Source organism: Akebia trifoliata, chromosome 3 (assembly GCF_017979445.1).
Source record: "Akebia trifoliata isolate Shusen 1 chromosome 3, ASM1797944v1, whole genome shotgun sequence".
In the NCBI taxonomy this organism is placed as follows: Eukaryota; Viridiplantae; Streptophyta; class Magnoliopsida; order Ranunculales; family Lardizabalaceae; genus Akebia; species Akebia trifoliata.
The window spans coordinates 20,398,089-20,420,535 of record NC_141377.1 but is presented as its reverse complement, the minus strand read 5'-3'; the positions used below and the strand labels follow the sequence as shown (position 1 = coordinate 20,420,535).

At 36.1% G+C, this 22,447-nt stretch overlaps 2 protein-coding genes across 2 annotated transcripts; both read right to left on the bottom strand.

Moving 5' to 3' along the window:
• Positions 1-13,992: 13,992 nt before the first annotated feature.
• On the bottom strand, positions 13,993-15,402 carry LOC147406126 (uncharacterized). Its single transcript, XM_086432498.1, has 3 exons — positions 14,938-15,402; positions 14,530-14,758; positions 13,993-14,435 (listed from the first exon to the last, which is right to left on the bottom strand). Exons 1-3 carry the CDS (start codon positions 15,400-15,402, stop codon positions 13,993-13,995), a joined length of 1,137 nt encoding a protein of 378 aa, XP_086288624.1.
• Positions 15,403-15,616: 214 nt separating this feature from the next.
• On the bottom strand, positions 15,617-16,933 carry LOC147406125 (L10-interacting MYB domain-containing protein-like). Its single transcript, XM_086432497.1, has 2 exons — positions 16,339-16,933; positions 15,617-16,255 (listed from the first exon to the last, which is right to left on the bottom strand). The coding sequence occupies exons 1-2, from the start codon at positions 16,660-16,662 to the stop codon at positions 15,617-15,619; spliced, it is 963 nt and encodes a 320-aa protein (XP_086288623.1). The 5' UTR covers positions 16,663-16,933.
• Between the last annotated feature and the right edge of the window lie 5,514 nt (positions 16,934-22,447).

Sequence of the window (22,447 nt, the reverse complement as noted above, 5' to 3'; positions counted from 1 at the left end):
CTTGATTGAATTTAATACCTTGACTTCAGTCTTGCTTGATTTACTTTTAATTTTTGGAGAACCCCCTTCTATTATATCTTTAATTCTTTGGACCCCCAAATGGAGGGGTCCTTAAAGAAATATCCCTCCAATTAATCGATTTTTTAGGTTCAACTTTTCATTGATGTTTCACTTTAATTATTTAATGTTTTATTTATTAATTTCGAATTTTTTTAATTATGAAAATTGTGAAATTACCGTTTTGCCCTCGGAGAGGATTTTTTACGTTTTAAGTCGTTTTTAAATGTTCCAGGATGTTTTGGAATCAGTTTTTCGTAAGGAATTCAATGGGAATGTTGGTTTTTGTCATTTATGAAGTTTTTTGTATGAAATGATCGTGAACTTTATGAGGGGTATTTTCGTAATTTTGTCAAATTTTGTGAAAATTGGCGATGTGGTTTACTTGGTTTCGATTTGTTGTTTTATGTGTTTGAACAGATTTTCCTAAGCGTAATGTAGGCTCTAAGGTTGTTTTGAGGTTAGGGGTATTTTGGTAATTTAATCATTTTTAGTGATTTTTATCGTGAAGCTTCTTTTTGATTTGCAAGATGATGATTTCTATGTTTCTGGGGTCGTATTTTCCTAGCGTAGCGTGGTTTCTAAGTTTTGTCAGTTCGAGATACCTCATCCGGATTTCTGAAACATATCTGGTAACAAAATAAAGCATTGGAATAGACATCCATCATTGGAAACCTTTGCGATCGGGTTGACGACTTGATTAATCAGGCGGATGCAAAAATGAGGTGTCTACACGAACATCAATCCGAACTTCAACTGGGGCAACGCCTTACTCACTGGTCTACGGAATGGAAGCAGTCTTGCCCGTTGAGGTCGAGATTCCCTCCTTTCGGATATTAAAAGAAGTTGAATTGGATGAAGCAGAATGGGTCCAAGCCCGATTCGATCAGTTGAACTTAATAGAGGAGAAACGACTTTCAGCAATTTGTCATGGGCAAACTTATCAACGGAGAATAGCACATGCATATAACAAGAAGGTTCGACCTCGAGAGTTCATACCAGGAGACCTAGTTCTAAAGAAAATTCTACCAATACAAGAAGATGAGAGGGGGAAGTTTCGTCCAAATTACGAGGGACCATTCGTCGTCCAAAAGGTACTGTCTGTAGGAGCGCTGATTCTCACAGAGATGGACGGGGAAGTCTTTCCACAACCTATCAATGCTGACACCGTTAAAAAATATTACGCCTGAAGTCATCCTTTGAAATGAAGAGAGGCCATCTTTTTACTACTGAACAACTATCTATTCTTAGTTAACCCTTTTTGAGCCATCACATTCATTTCTTAACCCAAGACCGGGGCAACTCACCGCTATCAAGAGAATCAAATAAACAAAAAAAAAAAAAAACAATCAAAAGTCAAAACAAAAATACTAAAGTATACTCCTGGCCCGCATAAGGATAAACTGTAAACGGCTAAAAGTACAACAAAATCAAAAAGTCAAAAACCTCGAATGTCTGATCTCAAGCTCGACCCAAATCTCTTACCTAAACAAGTTCGTATGACGATGGGAGGAGACAGATCATATTTTCGAAATAAAAATAGACAAACCCCATGTCCAATCTACCCCTCAATAAATCCAAACTCAACCTTCCTTACATCCTTTCACAATCCTAGCCTAAGCCTACGTTTCATCCTATTTAAAGTCCTCTCAGATCAAGGAATGGCTCAAGGCAACTCAATCATGGTAGAAGTATGTCATGAAAAGCATCGTTAGGGTATAGTTGATTTTGCTACTTAACCCGGATTTCAAGTCACCAAAGTCGTTGGAAGACCCGAGAGGGGAGGCCAGGTCAAATATTTGAAAAAAAAGAGCGACTTGAAGTGTAGAGTCATTAATCTTGAAGCTCAACTTGAGTCACCATACCATGAAAATCGTCGGAGGAACTCGAAAGGGGAGTCTAGATCAGTTACTCAAGAAAGAGCGCCACTAGAAGAGTAGAGTGTTTGATCTCGCAGCTCAACTTGAGTCACCAAGCCACAAGGGGCATAGAGAAACCGAGAAGGTATTCAAAGCAAAAAATCTATAAAGTAAGCATAGACTGAAAGGGCATAGTGAAAACCTGCAAGGGCAATATGAATAAAAAAATCAGTCTATGGCAAGATCAAAACCACCGGCACGATGAAAACCCAAAAAGGGTGTCGATGCTCAAAAATGTGGAAATCGGGTCTGGTGAAACTCGTAATTGGCGCTAGGGGCAAAAATGAAAAAAAAAAAAAAAAACAAAAACAAAAACAAAAACAAAAAAAAAACAAAAAAAAAACAACTCCTGGCCCACAAGAGTATAAACTGTGAAAGGTAAAAATCTCAAAATCCTCAATGTTCCAACGGATACAGTGAAGATAACTCAGTAAAAAATTCTCAGTCTCGGGGATGATTCTAAAGAGGCTAAGGATTAACTGACACTTGTATTCTCAGCATTTGGCAAAAACACCATGATTGTTAACTTTCAGAGTTTTCAAACACAGTCTGTCACAGATTATTCGACAAAGGCAATCTTTTAAAACCTAAAACGAAAAAAAAATGCATCATCAAAATTACTATTTTTGGCTTATGACGAAGAATCTAAGACTTTTCTTAAAATCAAGAGTTTTCGAAAGCAGTAGATATATCTGAGGCCACTACGTAAAAAACCTATTTTTTCATTTCATTTATTTCAAATAATACTACACAGCTCTTCTCGAAAGTAAACTACAAAAGGGGACAACAGAGGAAGAACTACTGAAACATTTTCATACAAAGCATAATAGGCATTAAGTCTATCCTCTGAGGCTTTGGTTTGAGCAGCTTGGTCAATGATGATTCTCTACGCATTCGAGGTAAGATGACTCACCGAATACTCAAATATCAGGTCGTCATGCATCTTCAAAGCAAGCCTTTCTAAAAAACGGCCACGCTACGCTAAGCCCTCTAAAGATGATCCTGTAACTTTCATGAGAAGAGAAGAAGGAAATTCGAAATTTAGAATTAACAAGGAAAAAGAAGAATATCTCAAAATTGCATTACATGGTTTAAAACGTCAATCACTTAAAAAAAAAATTTCAAAAAATCAATTCAAGACTTCAAACGAGCTCCATGTCGCGAAGTCAAGGGTTTCAAAAAAGCTAACCCTGTCAGACCCCGTGCTTGGGTAGCCACAATCTGCAAAAAATCTTCAATCCATTCGACGTTTTTAACCATCTTGTAATGAATCATTTTACGTTCGCACAAATAAGGGTTTAGTCTATTCTTTGCAGTTCTTTGCAAGCAACTCCTGCAAAGAGGGGCAGCTGTAGACACCCCGATTTGCACGAACCCATTAGGAAAATTCATGTTTCTTCAAATTGATTTCAATTTAGACTTCAGCCTCTCAATGGACCCACATTTCCACTTGGCATCATTATTCATGTATGCATGCATACTTATTGCATCTCATATCATTGCATGCCCATACCTTGTCCCTAATCCACTTTAAACCTATGTCCATCACCCATATTCTTACCCAAGTCCATATCCCAAACCCAAAACCAAGTCCATCCTAAGCCCAAACCCAAGTCCAAGTCCATGTCCTAACCCAAACCCAAGCTCAACACTAAGCCCACTTCAAGTCCATTCTCTCACCCCTACATATGATGACACATGTTGATACCTCATAGGCCCCCAATACCCAATGCATCATCTAATTAGAGGGTCAACTTCCCTTTTGTGAAAACTCAAGAATGCCCTTCTCAAAAGGTCTAGTTAAACCAAAAAGGTTATTTGGTCTTTGGTAATAATCCATAAAGGTGAGAGAACTTCCCATTATGCCCTCAAGAGGTCGGAATCTTCAAGTACATACATGGAGTTCTCCCAATGGTCTATTTCAAAAATATACTTCTACCCTTACTTTATAAGTTATTTACGAATGAACCAAGGTCTACTTTTCACCTACCACTTCATCTTTACACATGTCATTCTCCTATTCACCCTCCTAAAAGTACTTTTGTTTTCCCATTGGTCCATTTCAAAAATATACTTCCACCCTTGCTTTATGTGTTATTTACAAATGAACCAAGATCTACTTTTTACTTACCACTCCACCTTTACACATGTCATTCCCCTATTCACCCTCCCAAAAGTACTTTTGTTCTCTCACCTCTATTTATCAAAAAACCAAGGATCAAATAATGCTTTTAGGATTTCTTCACAAATGTCATCTTTGCCCTCATACAAATGAAAAATTCAAAAAGAAATAACCTAAACTTTGTGTCCATTTTCTTTATTTTTAGGGTTGGACCACTTTATCCCCAAAAGTTTTCCAAAAACTCTATAAATACCCTCATTTTCTATGAACAATTCATGCTCTCAAGCCCCCATCTCTCAACCTAAAACTCTTCAAAAATTTCTACTCATTTTCTCATCTTCTAAACTTCAACCCAACCTTCAACCATCTCACTCAACTCTTAAGTTTACTTTTCAAGGTTCAAGTTCATCAAGGGACAAGGTGGGGCTTAACATGTAGTCTATTTACTTCAAAGTTTGCATTTTCTTCTTCTAACCCTCTACTTTATTTTCTTTTTAGAAAGTCTTAGGATGTAATGCATACCCTCTCCCATCTTTGGTAGATTGGATTAAGGTTCGATCGAAAGGATGGGGGTTGAAGCCCTTTTCACCTCAATCATGCATCATATTGTACACAATGCACACACTCACTTATGCATGACAATGATGAAGAAATGTGTCACCCTCTTGATGGGGTAAAACACTTGTAGACACCTCAATTTGAACGGGCCCTCACTTGAAAGGGCCCAAAAACAATAATGTTTCAATAAATTTGACCAACGGGCCTCAATGGCCCGAATCATCGGAAAATGATATTTTCACCAAAACCCAAGCCACTAACACCTCTCAATGGGTTAGTAGGTCCACCAAAAGGGTTCGGCACACTCCCATCTACCCCGTTCCATGCAAAATGTCGATTTCCCAACAAAAGGGGCCAACAGGCCCCTAGGGCCCAAAACATCAAAAGTGGTAACTTCGGTTAAATCAATGCTCCTAAGACCATCCCGTGGTCTCGAGGACCCACAAGAAGGGTTGTGACCCATCCTACAGCTGTTCAACATCATCATCCCCACGCTTACATACAAATATTGATAAAGTCCCCAACGGGCCCAAAAGCCCGATTTGCCAACACGTGGCATTTTTGATTAAATCAATTATTTCAAACAAAAAAATTAAAAATAATAAAATGTGAGACTTGGGATGCCTACCCCTTCATCCAACCTTCACCGTTCCATCTCCAAATCCGATATCCAATCCAAAACAACCCACAACCCTTCTAACCCAAGCCCAATACATTAAAAGCCCATAAACCACTATCCATACCCAATTCACTATCCAACCCATACCCATCAACCCTTACCCACATCAACCAATCAACCCCTCAACATCAAAAGATGACACTTGTCATCACCATCCTTCACCTCCCTCATCCAATCACCCACTCCCATCACCATGCTCTAAACAACTCATCTAACCTATCTCACCTCTCTCCAAAATCACCTCAACCCATACCCTACCCTAACCTAACCTATCACCATCCTCTAACATCAACCACCACCCACACCTCCACCCATACCCTAATCCATCACCATTATCTAACATCATCAACCACCCACATCACCACCCATACCTCTACCCATCACCTTCCCTAAAACACTATAATAAAATCAACTCAACCCATACTTCATTCATCATCAATCAACTAACCCATTTCTCTCTCTCTAATCAAACAACCCCCACCAACCAATCAACCAATCTCATTCCTCATCCCCTCATCATGATTGCCACATGGCATCATCTCCTTTCTCCTCCCAAAAACCAACTTAACAACCTCTTACACAACCCATCCTCCTAAATCTACACACCTCACCTCATCAACCAACCTAACACTCATTCTCTAAAACCACCCCCTTACACCCCCACTCCACCACCAACCATCACTCATATCAACCCATCAAACACTCTACCCAAATGGATTTGGGTATGATCCAACCCATTTAGATCTAAATCTCACCTATTTTCACTCATTACACATTTACCCTCCATTTCACCTTAAATTTCACACCTTTCACTCCTTAATCCTATGTCATTACCCCTTCTCTCATATTTTAACCCCATTATACCCCCAAACCCCCTCCAAACACCTATAAATACCTCTCCTCTCATCCCAAAAATGGTTACACCAAGTCTCACAAGAAAAATATTTTCTCTACTCCTCTTTATCACTCCCTCATACTATCTTCTAAAAAAGAAAATTCCATTCTCATATTATACTAAGGGTTTAAGAAGCATAGAAGAAGAAGGAAGGGAAGAAAAGAAAGGAGAACCTTGAAGCTACAAGGTGGGTCTTAAACCCCCCCCCCTTCTCTCTCTCTAACCTTCTACTCTTCCCTCTTCTAACACCCCCTTCTTCTATTTTATTTTACCCCTTTTGATGATTGGACCCCAAGGCTAAGGTTCATAAGGGTCATTTTCATTAATGAAATGACCCTATGATCAAGCCAAAATTAAATCCCTACTTAGGAAACAAATGCACCCACGTGGTACAATTTTCACTTTCTTTAAAAAATCAAAGTAGCCGAGTTGTGTAGAGGTTACCGCCACGTGGCGGGGAGAAAAGGGTGCCTAACACCTTCCCTTTTCTCCAATCGAGCCGCTTACCCAAATCTCAAGTTTTGACCACCCCTTTATCCATCGTGAGTCACTAAAGATGCCGAAATGTCATTTCTTGAAAGATGCCGAAATGTCATTTCTTGAAAAATGCCTCACGGGTGACCATTCACACCCACTTCCAACTTGAATGGTGGCGACTCCAATATTTAGTAGTCGTGGCCGTCATAACGACGAAAACCACGTAGCTACAACACTAAGTTTCTAGCTATGCATCTATGCATCAAGGTTGTAGTCTTAAGGGAACTCCATCATGGAGTCTCTCTAAAAACTCAAACCAACATTCACATTCATAAAAGTAATGTGGCTACATGGGTCATTTTTTTATATAATGTCCCTAATGTCACATTGAAATCAATATCCCTTTTTAGGGAACATTCCACTTTAATGCACACACCATTCTTGTCATACATTCTCATGCATTTTTAATATTTGTTTTCTCAAGTTTTTACAAAATAAAATGGCCAAGCAAGGTAACCACCCTTGGTGGAGAGGATGGGGTGCCTAACACCTTCCCCATCCTCTAACCGGACCTCCTTACCTAGATCTTAGGTAGACCTTACCTTTTCCAACATATGAGAATCACTACAATGGTATGAAAAAAATGGTTTTCAAAAAATCAATTCAGGTGCCCATTCACACCCATTTCCAAAAAAGAATGGTGGCGACTCCAAACAATGTAGCATTGAGGTTCATGACGAACATTTCATGTCTACAGGTCCACCCACTAGACTTTTGTGAAATAAAATCCAGTTTAATTGATCCAATACCCACAAAAAACCAGTAAGTCAACTCACTAACCTCAAGAAATAAATTCCAATTAAATCGAACCAATATCCCCAAAAAATCAGTGAGTCGACTCATTAACTTTTAAGAACACCTCTTTTTCAATTATATTGGTCTAAAGCACCCAAAATAATAAAAAATTAGTGATTCACTTGGGAAGTTTGATCAAGATGGGGTTACATCCATGTGAGAGCATTAACTCACTTATGCTTCAAGGATGAATAATCATAGTGTCGAATCAACTTTCACACCCCCCTTTTAAACCAAAATTGAGAAAAATTAAATTAACAATGATATCGGGTGAGTTATGTTGGGTTTAGGAGAAGGTGTGAACTGACTGTTATGTTGTATAGAAAAGAAACAAGCAAGCCTGATTTTCTATCAATGCATAGACACTCTGTTTGTAACTTGCGCATCAAGGTTAGAATAATAAAAAAACTACAAATCATTTTTTTATTTTGAATGTCCATGCCTTAACATCGCATCTATACTTCTCGGATTCAATTCTTTCATGAAATATACATAATCCATTTACCTTCATCTAGCCTATTACAATAACAAGATAAATCAGCATAACTAAATGAATAAACAAAACATGACACCTCATCTTTAGATGATAGTGGTTGTTGGGTCCCCTTCAGATTTGAGGGCTTGCAAGAGATTAGAGATGAGTCGACCCAAGGCCAAGAGAGATGTCTGAATAAAATAAAATCCGAGATAGAAGTCTGTGTTTGACTGTTAAGGTTAGAGTCGTGTGGAAGAAGAAGATGGAGCAATGTTAATGAGGGTGAGAGGTAGAGAGGAATGACCTAGAGAATGAGTAAGGGATGTTGTTGGGTGTGTTGGACCAGGAAAAAAAGAGAAAAAAAGATAGGGGTTATGACTGTGGCAGTGTAGACACCCTATTTTTTCATTCGCTTGATTAATCAACTCGTCAACCCGATCGCAACGAGTCCCAATGATGGATGTTTATTCCATTATTTTATTTTGTTACCAGATGTGTTTCAGAAATCCGGATGAGGTATCTCGAATTGACAAAATTGTAGAAACCACACTACGCTAGGAAAACATGACCCCAGAAACATAGAAATCATCATCTTGCAGACCAAAAAGAAGCTTTATGATAAAAATCACTAAAAAAATGACCAAATTATTAAAATACCCCTAACCTTAAAACATCCCTAGAGCCTACGTTATGCTTAGAAAAATCCATTCAAACACATAAAACAACAAATCGAAACTAAATAAATCATTTCGCCAATTTTCACAGAATTTGACAAAATTACGAAAATGCCCCTCATAAAGTTCACGACCATTCCACACAAAAAATTTCATAAATGATACAAACCAATATTTTCATTGAATTCCTTACAAAAAATCGATTCTAAAACATCCTGGAACATTGAAAAACGACTTAAAACGCAAAAACTCCTCTCTGAGGGCAAAACGGTAATTTTACAATTTTAATACTTAAAAATTTTAAAATTAATAAATAAACCATTAAATAATGTAAAGTGAAATATTAACAAAATTAATTTAAAAATTTGAACTAAAAAATCAATTAATCAGGCTTTCAGGCAAAATTGTTGATGGTTGCCAGGATATTTATTCAAGGACCCCTCCATCTGGGGGCCCAAAGAATTAAAGATATAATAAAAAGGGGTTCTCCAAAAATTAAAGTCAATCAAGTAAGGCTAAAGTCAAGATATTAAAAGTCAACCAAGAAAGACTAAAGTCAATCTCATAAGACTAAAGTCAAAATCCTAATCTAAACTAATCAAGTCAATCTCATAAGACTAAAGTCAAAATCCTAAATCAAAACCCTAATTTAAACTAATCAAGTCAATTTCATAAGACTAAAGTCAAAACCCTAAATTAAAACCCTAAAGACTAAGTCAATCTCATAAGACTAAAGTCAAAATCCTAATTAAAACCCTAAAAGAAACCGTAATCAAACCCTAAATCTTCTAAAACACTTTATAAATAGGAGCCTCCACACCCTATTTTCGTATCTAAGAAAAAACCCTAAGAGAAGTAGGTTAAAAAGGTTCCCTAGCCTCCCATAAACCCTAATTTTGAAGCCCCAACTCCTTACCTAACACCCATACTTTGATTTTAGCTTGAAAAACACCTAGAAGCCCTTTAAATATATCTAGAAATTCGTAAAAAAATCCGAAGAACCCAGATTTAAGAAAGTGATACCTTACCTCGGAGATCAGTAATCAGAACCAGAGACAGAACGTAGCAAGGAGTACCGTACAAGGAGCTATTTTATTAGATCTGAGGGAATATAACAGTTGCGTTCGAAGGTAAAATTCTTTTATTTTTTTATCTAGGTTTTTTTGTTAGCAATGTAGTTTTATTTGGGATAAGTAGAGACCGGCATTGGCCGGGTAGGGTTGGTGCCTAACACCTTCCAACCCCGTAACGTGATCCCCGGACCCATATCTATTTTAGTAGATTAGTTGATTTATCCGTTCTGAGTCATTGATCGGTTCCTAGATCATAATAACTAGGTGGCGACTCCCAAACCTCAAAGGTCAAAAGCGAATCCACCCACCTCGCGGATCGAGGGCACTTTCAGTGGCGACTCCGCTGGGAAACTTCGAGGATCAGACTTGAAAAATCCCAAGTATGGGAACATTGCCATTGATAATTTTCTTTGTTTAGTTTATTTTATTTAATTTTTAGTTAGTTTCCTTTTATTGTTTGTTTATTATTATTATTCTTGTTGGTACGTCATTAATTGTTCGACTCTACTTGGAGCACTTTGATTTAACATATCAGTCTCTATGGTTTAATCAAGGGCCATTCGGAAAGATCCTAAATAATGCAATATTTCAATATGGATGATTTTATTGAGGACGGGATGTTGATAGTTGGACAATAAATTTTTTTAAATGCATTGGTAGATTTGTTTTTTTTTCAAGAGCTTTAGTGTCACTTTGATCTGTTGTTCGATATTTTTTTTTTTAAATTTTCTCATGCAAACCGTGCTGTCCATTCATAGCAAGAAGAAAAGAAAGAAAGTATACAAAAAAAAGGTTTTTTTTTATAGTTTATTTAGAGGTTCTATTAGGACTTAGGAACAACTCCTCGTTTTAACTATTGGTTGGTGTGTCCCAACTGAAAACCGACTTTTTAATTGTTAAAACCTTTTTTTTTTAAATCAATTTTTATTTGATTACTTTGTCTCTCCCAAACATTTCTGTTGTCTCTAACAGAGATTTGAGAAGTTTCAGCCGATTGATTTTCACCCCTAAATCTGATCAGTTTTTTCCTATTACTTTGAGTGGAAGATTAAGAGATCAACCGAAAAAAAAATCCTTTGGTTTGTTTCGGGCTTTTAGCGAAAATCTGATTATGGGTTTTGAAACTAAACCTTGCCATATTTCGATCGAAGAAGGGGGATCTTATAATCGATGAAAGAGATTGAAAACCGTGAGTTCTATTGAGTTTTCTGAGACAGTTTTGGGCTACAACAAAACGGTAATGGCAGATGAAGGTTAAGAAATCTATAAAAAAAAATCATTTCCGTTTGTTTCGGGTTCTTATCGAAAATCTGATTGTGGGTTTTGAATCTAAACCTTGCCGTGTTTCGATCGAAGAAGGGGGATCTTGTAGTCGATGATAGAGATTGAACGAAAACCATGGGTTCCATTGTGTTTTCTGAATCGGTTTTGAGTTTTAACAAATCATTAATGGCAGCGATTTTTCATTAATCCGGGTTTGAAATCGCAGGAGATCGGTGATAAACGAGGAGTTTTAAATCGACCAAACTGACCACAACCGATCAGATTGAGAGTCTAGATTAGTTTTTGTTAAAAAAAAACAATGAACATGGCTGAAAACTGATGGAGAAGATGGTGTGAGGGTTAAATAAAATCTTCATTTTACTAAGGACAGACCCCCTTTTATTGATCACGATGGATAGTTGCTATTAGCACCCTACCAAATTGCCTCTTGTTTTATTTTTTATTTTTTAGTTTTTTTTTCTACTGTTTTTGCTTGTTGTCCTTTTAATAGTTTTAAAAAAAAATGTGTTCTTTTAAGTTAGTTTATAAAATAAAATAAAAAAAAAAAAAACCGATTTGTTTTCTAAAATGTCTCATTTTTTTTTTGTATTTTTTTTCTCTCTCTCAATTTGTTTAAAGATCATCATAACTTCTCATCCCAACGATTGTCACTTCATTCTTAATCCAATATCCTCAGAAATATCAATTTGGTTAGGGTCACCCCAAAATGACCCTTGATTGGACTATAAAAATTACAAAAATTGTGCCTATTGCAATGATCGGATCTAGTTGATTATCATATGCCATATTCATTGATTAATTTGCCATGATTTATGTATGAAGGCGATGTGCATGTTTAAATCTTAAATAGGACCATATGAATATGTTTCTGATCGATGTATGCCTATATCTGTATGGTTTAATACATTTGCTTGTACAGTTTAATTAAACTCATGGACCCATGTGTTTGAAAAAGGCCCCAGGCATACCTACCTTGTTTTGCACACACCACATGCACGTTTACTGTTTTGCACACTTACACGTCCTATATAGCCAACGTGGTACTAGTGCATGGCCCGGTCTCTTCAGAGATGCGACGTCATTCATGAAAATCACAACTCCAGTCACGTACCTTAGGGTATATCAAACCGGGGCATCAATACCGTCTGATCAGATGATTCTCAGAGGTATATTGATGCACCCAGGCTGGAGCGACCAGAGCCTTTGACCTATTGTGAGCCACACAGTCACATGTTCCGATTGCCAACGTAGTACTAGTACGTGGTCGGTCCCCTCGTGGGATGCCAAACCATTTATGAAAGTTACAACTCTTGACTTGTACCCGTAGGTATATAAAAGATAATCCAAGTATATCAATTGCACTTTTTGGTCAAAACCAATGCCTAAGCGAGATCCTACCCCGCTATACCCTACTGTACAAGGGGGATAGACTACGTCTATTCTAGACGAGAGGTATTTAAGTGGGCCCTTGCTCAGCATTGTGCTCCACCTTTCAACAGGGGATCAAACTGGCTATTTTGGCTTCAGAGAAGTGAGTTGAGATTTTAGATTATCACCTATACGGTATATCAAACCAAGTCACCACGTATCGAGAAGTATATAGGTGTGCTTGGGCAAGGGTGGCCAGATAAAAATGCATTGCACATAGTAAGCTTAGGGGGCGATTGATTCAGCTTCTTAAAACTGCTGTCAGCTTCTGCTGTCAGAATCTGCTGTCTGAATTTGCTGTCAGAATCTGAAAAGCTGAAAAACTTGTTTGATAGTGCTTTTTAAAACTGCTGTGCTGTTGACTAGAATCTGACTGTGTACTGTTTGATACAGTTTCTAAAATCTGCTGTAGTAGGGTAAAATGACCAGAATGCCCTTCAGGTTGATAATGCAGCCAGAATGCATAAAAATTGCCAGAATACCCCTATACATATATAATTACACTAAATATATATATAAATATAATAAAATTATATAAAAAATTAAAAAAATAATTATTTTAATTTTAAAATTTTTATAAATCTATAAAAAATTATAGAAAAATTTATAATTCTATAAAAATTTCGGCAGCATCTCCTCTTAAAAATAAACATATAAAATTTTCCTGATAAACAAAATACCTGCATAATACACAATCCAACATAATGTACGCAGAATGCATCAAAAATTACTAAAATACCCCTATAAATATATAATTACACTAAATATAGATAAATATAATAAAATTCTATAAAAATTTCGACAGCATCTCCTCTTGAAATTGAACATATGAAATTTTCCTGATAAACAAAATACCTGCATAATATTCAATCCAAATTTCACATTTTACATAGCACATCCACATTACATCGTATATACATAACACATCCACAACCACCACATTTAGATTCTGACATCATTTAAACATAATAATCATAGTTAATATAATAAGTAAAACTGAAATAAATAAAAATATAAAAAATATACATCCAACAAATGCATACAAAATATATTTTTCATTCTTCTTATTTGACTCTGTTACTTTATCTTGAGGAACATTATCATTGATAATGTCAACTTCATCTACCCACAGAAAAGACCCTACATGTCTCTACAAAGTAAAATAACATATGAATTAATATCAATGTCACTAAATATAAATACGCACCCAACATTAATATCAATATTATATTACCTGCCAAGATGGACACCTATAAAACATCCTCCCATAATTTTCTTTTGTTTTAGCTGTGACTAATGTCATCACTCGACCACATGAACAACATGGTGGATACGTATAGTTTGCCATCAATGCTATTCATCATACACAAAGACAATAAATAAATAAGTATAGAATCTTCGAAATATACTTAAAAACATTATAATCTTTATTCCAACATTGTTTAACAGTATTTATAATTACAATACAAAATTATCCAACAGAATATGAAAATACATCAATGATTGCCAGTAAAAATGGCATCAGCTATTAAATCTCTATGTATTTTCATTGTTTGTTGACTCTGACGACCTACTAATGGGGGAACTGGATACTCTTGATTAGTGATGCCCTCTTCTTCTACTCTCGTTGATCCTTCTTCTTCGAATCGAGCAAATTCTTCATCGATGATAGCATGTTTTCTGATAAAATTGTGCAATGTCATGCATGCAATAACAATGTTTCGTTGTTTGTTCAAATTATATGAACGCATCAACTTCAAGATTGGCCATTTTGCTTTGAAAACCCCAAAGGTTCGTTCAATCACGTTCCGAAGTGAAGAATGTAAATGATTGAATAATTCATTTCGACCATTTGCCCGTGATCTCCTATAGTCTTGTAGATGGTATCGAACACCTCGATAAGGTGCGAGATAACCATCCATGAGTGGGTACCCAGCATCTACCAAATAATATTTACCTATTATCCAAAAAAATATATTAATTTCTAAGATTATATATAAACAGATATAATTGAAAAACTTTTAAATACAGACCTGGTGGAGGATATGAAAAATTTAAACTGGGAGTATTCAATGTCTCAAGGAAGACACGTGAATCATTAGCTGACCCTTCCCAACTAACCACCACATGAGTGAACAACATGTCAAACGAACATGTTGCCATTACATTTTGTGTGAGTCCCTTATGTCCTCGATATCGTATTTGTTCCGCTATTGGTACAAATGCACTAACATGCGTCCCATCTATCGCTCCAATACAATCCTACATATTTTTAAGGTATATTAATATATAAACATTAATGAAACAAGTATTTTTCAAATATATATATATATATATATATATATTACCTTAAAATATGGCCAAAAACGAGGATTGTTACGGATGTGCGAAGAGACTTCATTGAGGTCGGGAGGTACAATTAAGGACATTGATAAGTTCACCATAGCCAAAAGAACTTTGTTGAAATACTTACTAACTGAATGAACAGAGTGATCAAAACTATTTGCAACTAATCTTTGTCCTTGATTATGTCCTACTATCAATAAAAACATCGCTAGTTGTTCTTGAATAGTAATGTAGCGTTCCATCTTCAATAGACCTCGAACTTCCAAAAGACTACACAGATTCAGAAATACGTGTCGTTCCATTCTAAATAATGAATGACACGTCGCACGATTATCATCCAGTGTTTCCCGCACAAAATCAATCCCCTTTAACTGACTATTATTATGTGACTCTCTATATAAAAAATTCTCGCAATAAAATGAAGAACCTAGGACGCCTCCTGTAGCGGCCATACTTAAAACACTTGAGTCGACAGTATTGGTGGAATCATCATTTGAATCGATAGTATCAGCCGTATCAGCTGAATCGATAGTATTCATCGTATCAACATCTAAATCCATGACCTGCTTATGAATTCATATTAGTAGTATATATCTATCTAACAACAAATAAAAATATCCATCTAATAGAAATATTAATCACAATATCCATCTAACAGCCAAAAATATAATATGTACAATATCCATCTAACAGCCAAAAATAACCAATGTATATTGCACTCTATAAGTGCATCATAAAACCCAAAAAAATATTTTAGTTACATATAAAACAAGTCTAAATGCCTTTTCCAGCCATAAAATCAGACATCTCGCCCTCCAACCACTCAAGACGAACATCTGCTGATCGTAATGCACAAAAAACCTCTCTGAATTGTTTGTTCTTTATAAATATCTTCAACGCATAACGATAGAGATCACTATTGGTAGGTACATTTGGTAGCTGGTCTAAGAGCTCGATCGACTCTTGAATACTGCCTTTCTTAATTACAGTGGGATTGGTAGAAGCGGATATCTGACTGTGGACTGCATTTACGAGCATCTCCAATGACTGGCTAATTTGCCTAGCAGTGGTCGTCTTCTGCCTACGACTTTGAGGTGGTAGAGTATCTCCACTTCTGCGTCGAACGTGGGTTGTGGGTGAGGGTACAATAGGAGTAGCATCATCCTCAAACTCATCAGCATCATCAGGAGTCTCCTGTAGAGGTGTCTGAGACTCTGGATGCTGGGTTGGCATTACATCATCTAGATCATCCTCATCTAGATTCTCATCCTGAGGTACTGATGCAGATGGCATTGTACCAGATGCAGGTGACCACATCCGGCTACCAGTGGCATATGTGCCTCCAAAGATGAAATCCAATTGTTTCGCAAACTTCAGAGGTTGCTTTCGAAATATTGCATCTTTTGGATGATGCTATAAAAAATAAAAAACCCTATTTTACATAAAGAGACAAAAATCTTAAAATAAATAAAATGAAAAATTAACAAGAAATGTACCTCTAACCACCCATCCCACCACTCATCACTTGCATCTAATATGCCATTATCAACATCATAAGAGACGCCAGTATTCGTGCAAATCTTATTCCAACGTCCCCAAATGCCTTTTTGTCTATCCCACTTGTTCTTCATTTGCCCTCTATCGTAATAAACATTAGTTCTCTTATTAAACTCTTTAACTAAGAAATCATAACCGGTCTTGTCAAGCACTTTATGCGGTCTCCTCCCCTTCTTAACTAATTCATAGCAGATCTCGACCCAAACTTCATGTTGTTTGGGTGTCCAATCTGCTTTTGCATTCTTTGAATTGTTATCTTCCATCTGCCAATGGTAATAATAAGAGACGAAAGTAGAACAGAATATTAAATGGTCTATTTCAATTAATCATGTAAATTATTTGATTACTTACACCATCTCAACCTACAATTTGTGCATAGTGTATAATCAAAGAGAGAAACCAGGAGGCAATGTCAGGTTATCATATAGATAGCCGGAAGAACGCACAGTTCTCAGTCCCACGGTGAGGGAGCCCTGTGTTCTCAATCTTTGACTGTACAAAATACAGTAATTGTTGTATGTGTGTTTTGTGTGTGTGTGTTCTCAATCTCACGGTAGTCATTGACCTAGGACTGCTCATTTCAATTACTATTGAACTAACAATTTATCAAAAGGTAATTATGGCAACTCTTCAATATGGCATACAACATTTGAAATAAAACATGTCACTTTCAAATATTATTATACATCTTATAATCCCCCACTAGATTGTAATATTAGAAACATAATCATATTGACATTATTATGCATATGAAAAGGTATCTTTCGATTTAAACCTTTAGTTAGTGTAAGTATTTCAAAGTTATAATGAATACAATGGTGGCCTAAGCTTAATCCAAGTTTTCTTAATGTCAAAATCGGAAACATCACACACATTAAATCGGAAACAGTTGGATTGGATATTTCTAAATGAGTATACTAGTACAATAGAAAGAAAAAAAAATTGCAAACGACAACTCTCCAAAGGAGTCCCATATTTAGCATTAAAATAATATCTGAGCCAGCTAATAAAGAAGGATGGAATTGAAAAGGGGAGAGTCGAGTAAATGTCTAAAAGAGAAAAAAAAATGAGACCAGATACTTCTAGTCCCAAGGCAATGGATGAGTAGGTGATTGACACTCTCTTCACATATCATATAGAAAGTAATGATAATTCACCTACAAGCAATTTAATTATCAACAATTATGATTCTTCTAAAGTGGCTGAACAGAAAAAGAAGACCACTTTAGACAATTAATATCAAACTCCTAAAAGTTTCCTAAACTAACATCATACCCAAGGTTACTAATTTTTTATTTAATCCCAACGAAAATAAACAAATCATATAGATAATTCCACCATAATTCTGCATCTTGTTTGCTTTTTGAATGAAGCTCACTCAAATTATTTCAAATTGTACAATCTTGAGATCATTGGCATCAAACTTGAAGCATTCAAAAACAGAAAAATATAGCCACATATTAAGAGATGAGATTGTACAACATCATTGAGGCAGTTAGAGACCTATTAATCATGGTAGTCTCTCACTTATTTGCAATTCTAGCAATGGCTAATGTTGAGGACCATGCCACCTACTATTCAAAGATCAATGCCAAATCTGAAGTAATCCTATTTTCTCCAAAATACAAACATAGGTTGATAAAAATTAAAAACCCAACTCAAACTATTTTTCTCCTAAATACAAACACGGGTTGATAAAAATTAAAAACCCAACTCAAACTTATGGGGAATCAATGGTCAAATAAAAAAATCACAATCATCTTAATTTTTACTCCTAGTTTAGAAAGTAGAAAATTGTTCAGATTAATGATAGTTGGATTATTTACTGAAAAATAAAAAACTAAAATCATCAATTTTTTTTTTAACAACTAACGTCTCAATAACTGTAAGATGAGTTTCTTTAAGTTTCGATACTAAACAAATAATTTTATTAACTCCCTCCACATTGATTATAGTTACAAGCTCAAAACATAGTCTATTAAAAATATCATACTTGAAGCAAAAAAATTTAAACATGGAGCAAAGGCAGTTGGAAACAATATCCGATGATAATAATGGTATCTTACATTTGAGTCATCAAACTTGTCACTTTTATCCATAATATAGAAATGGAAAATGGAAAAATATTAAAATGGAAAAGAAAATAAGTTGGAAAAAATTTCTAACAAATAAAATTTCTATTAATTTCTATTAATTTATTTTTTAACAAAAATCTACCAAGAAATTAGAACCCTAACAGAAAAATTTCTGTTAATCCAACCTTTAATACACAATTTCATCACGAATCATTCACACAAATTTAGATCGATATACATGCTCTTTTGGTGCAAAAATCTATAGAAATTATTTATATTTTTGTTATTTTAATAAAATTCTACCAACAAATTAGAACCCTAACAGAAGATTTTCTATTCAATATGCAATTTCGACAAGAATTATTCACAAAAATTGAAATCAATTAGAGAGAGAGAGAGCTCATAGAGATTGGAAAAATGGGTTTCGATCGGAAAAAGGGGTAAATGGAGGGATTGATTTCGAGTCGTCGTCTTCAATGCCGTGGATAGCAAACGGGGTCGTCAATGCCGTCGATCTTCGTCGCTGTCTTGATCGGGGTTGAGTTCAACGATGAAGGGTGTCGATCGATATGGGTTTTTGCATTTCAAATCGTTTTTCCGCCGTCGTCGTTGATGGGTTTCGCTTGAACGAAGTTAGCGTCGTCGTCGGCGTCGTCGATATGTTAGATCGGAGCTGGTGGTGGTCGTCGTCGATGAGTTCAGTCTGCTGCTGCTGAGGAAATCGATGGGTAAGAAAAACCCTTTCGATGAACGAAGTTAATATCGCGGACAGAAGCTGTAATTTCTAAATATGTCGAAGGGTATAGTAGTCATTTCACTTGACTGCGTTTAAACGCGGTTGCGCGAAGCGTCTCTCGTCTGCTTTTCAAAACAGTGGTTAACATTCGTAAATCGCGTCAAAACGCAACATTTAAAAGCGTTATCAAACACGCAAAATATCGTCAAACGCTATTTTTCAACGCAAACGCTGGAAATTCCGCGTTTTGAAGCGCAATCAATCGCCCCCTTAGAGTCTAGAAACCTTCCATGTAGGTCACGACTCGAACTTATCGTGGGTGTTCCCGGGTTGTTCACTGAATGGAACCTTATGAGACTTTGTGATTGATGTGAGTGATGTGAATGATGAGATCAGAGTGTATGATTGTCCTCAAGGATCAAAAATGTTATTTTTGGAAATCAAAATGAGTGCACCGACCCAATAAAGAATCCATTTGTTGCAAGAATTCAATAATGACCCAGTCCATCTCGATCCAACAATCATGAATTTGATTGGAAAACATGTTTTCTTTAGATTGAATCAACTCTTTTTTCTGTTGAATCGAGTTAGTTTGTCGAGTCATAGAAGTGTCTGTCACCCCATCTGAATTTGATTGGATAAAGGAAATTTCTGAATACCTCGAGCGCATTAACGAATTAACTACTAATCTGGTTTCAAGGATAGATTTGTTTTCTGAGCAAGAAGATAAGAGTTAGGCTCAACTTTTAATCAAGGAAACAAAGGTCATTGACCTCGGAATAAAAAATAATTCCTAAAGAAATTCAAGTAGAAACCATCATATCCCTAGACGAACACGAAGGGATAATGAATTTCCTCAGAAATTTTAAAAGACTTGTTCACGTGGTCTGGTGAGGATATGTTAGGTGCAAGCTTGGGTAATGTCTGACATAGAATAGTGTAAACACCCCATTTTTGCACTCGTCTGATTAATCAACTCGTCAACCCGATCGCAACGGTTCCCAATGATGGATGTTTATTCCAATGCTTTATTTTGTTACCAGAAATTCGGATGAGGTATCTCGAACTGACAAAACTTTAGAAACCACCCTAATTAAAACTTTAAAAGAAATCCTAATCAAACCCTAATGCTTCTAAAACACTTTATAAATCGGAGCATCCATACCTTATTTTTGTATCAAAGAAAAAATCCTAGAAAAAATAGGTGAAGAAGCCTCCACAACCTCCCAAATTTTGAAGCCCCAACTCCTTACCTAACACCTATGCTTTGATTTTAGCCTAAAAATTACCTAAAAGCCTTTCAAAAATACCCCAAAATCCGTAACAAATTTAAAGAATCCAGATCTAAGAATGAGATACCTTGCTTCGAAGATCAGAAATCAGATCCGGAGACAGAATGAAGCAAGGAGTATGGTACAAAGAGTAGTTTCACCAGATCTGAGGGAATAGAACCTTTGCGTATCGAAGGTAACGTTTCTGTTATATTTTTATCTAGGTTTTGTCATTAGCAATGTAGTCTTATTTGGGATAAGTAGAGACCAGCATTGGCAAGGCGGGGTTGGTGCCTAACACCTTCCAACCCCGTAATGTGATCCTCGGATTCAATTTTTCTGTAGTAGATTAATTTTTTATCCGTTTTAGAGTCAGTTTGGTTCTTAGACCGTAATAACTAGGTGGCGACTCCCAAACCTCAAGGGTCAAAAGTGGATCCGTGCACCCCGCGGATCGAGGGCACTTTCAGTGGCGACTCCACAGGAGATTATCGAGGATCAAACTTGAAAAACCCCAAGTATGGGAGCATTGCCAAGATGACCTAGTTTTTTATTATTTAGTTCGATTTATTTTATTTATTTATTTATTTTTTATTTATTTTTGTGACTTGATTGTAGATGATTTTGGGTATTGCATTTTTTTTTCCAATTAAGGATCACTTTTTGATTGCCCCTAAATAATGAAAGATTCAAATTGACATATGAAAATGATAGAATGATAAAGGTTGGGATATCAATGTTAAAACATTTTTACAAAACATTCTAGTAAGAATTAAATCTGGGAACCTTTTAATAAAATGTAGATCTCATCGAGTAGATTAATTTAGAACCTGAGTTCACTCAATTTCGTTATCAGAAGCCTTAGATATCATCGATGCAAGTTCAATCTGTAAATCTGGAATTGTTGCTGAATGAAGGTTGGGATAGCAAAGTTAAAACGTTTTTACAGAATATTTTAGTGAGAATTAAGTCTGGGAACCTTTAATAAAACGTAGATCTCATCAAGTAAATTAATTTAGAACCTGAGTTCACTCAATTTCGTTATCGGAAGCCTTAGATATCATTGATGCAAATTCAATCTGTAAATCTGGAATTGTTTCTGAATGAAGGTTGGGACAGCAATGTTAAAACGTTTTTACAGAACATTCTAGTGAGAACTAAGTCTGGGCACCTTTAATAAAATGTAGATCTCATCGAGTAGATTAATTTAGAACTTGAGTTCACTCGATTTCTTTATCGGGAGCCTTAGATGTCATCTATACAAGTTCGGATTGTATTTTTCTAATTCATAGAAAATCCGAATTTATCTAATGTTAGCACAATTAATGTTCCTGAGAGTGAGCTCATCTCAACCATTGTCATTCTATCATCAATGTAACATCTATTAGAATCTTGATTTATTTTGGATCACCCAAAAGTAACCCTTGATTGGACCATAGACAACAAATTTGTGGGTCTTTTTAATGTTGGATCAGATTAATTATTATTTGTGTTATATGCCCATATAATTTGCCATGATCTCTACAGATATATTTGTGATGTGTTTGCTTTCATCTTAATTTCGATGTGATGGGTTTTGTATTATTTTCTTGATCAATATTCATTTGATATCCATATGTGATTACATAATCTGGCCCATGGGCCCACGTGTTTGAAAAAGGCCCCGGGCACATCCCACCCTGTTTTGCACACACCACATGCACGTTTACTGTTTTACACACTTACACGTCCTATATAGCCAACGTGGCATTAGTGCGTGGCCCGATCTATTCGGAGATGCGACTTCATTCATGAAAGCCACAACTCCAGTCACGTACCTTAGGGTATATCAAACTGAGACATCAATACCATCTGATCAGGTGATTCTGAGAGATATATTGATGCACCCAGGCTGGAGCGACCTGAGCCTTTGACCTATTGTGAGCCACACAGTCACATGTCCCAATTGCCAACGTACTACTAGTAC

Excerpts from the sequence above, each read along its gene's own strand:
- LOC147406126 (XM_086432498.1), bottom strand. The coding sequence starts at position 15,402 with ATGGATTTAGATGTTGATACGATGAATACTATCGATTCAGCTGATACG. Across the intron at positions 14,759-14,937 it reads ACAAAGTTCTTTTGGCTATG|GATTGTATTGGAGCGATAGA; the intron begins GTGAACTTATCA and ends AAAAATATGTAG. Across the intron at positions 14,436-14,529 it reads TTTTTCATATCCTCCACCAG|ATGCTGGGTACCCACTCATG; the intron begins GTCTGTATTTAA and ends ATTATTTGGTAG.
- LOC147406125 (XM_086432497.1), bottom strand. The coding sequence starts at position 16,662 with ATGGAAGATAACAATTCAAAGAATGCAAAAGCAGATTGGACACCCAAA. Across the intron at positions 16,256-16,338 it reads GGTGGGATGGGTGGTTAGAG|CATCATCCAAAAGATGCAAT; the intron begins GTACATTTCTTG and ends TATTTTTTATAG.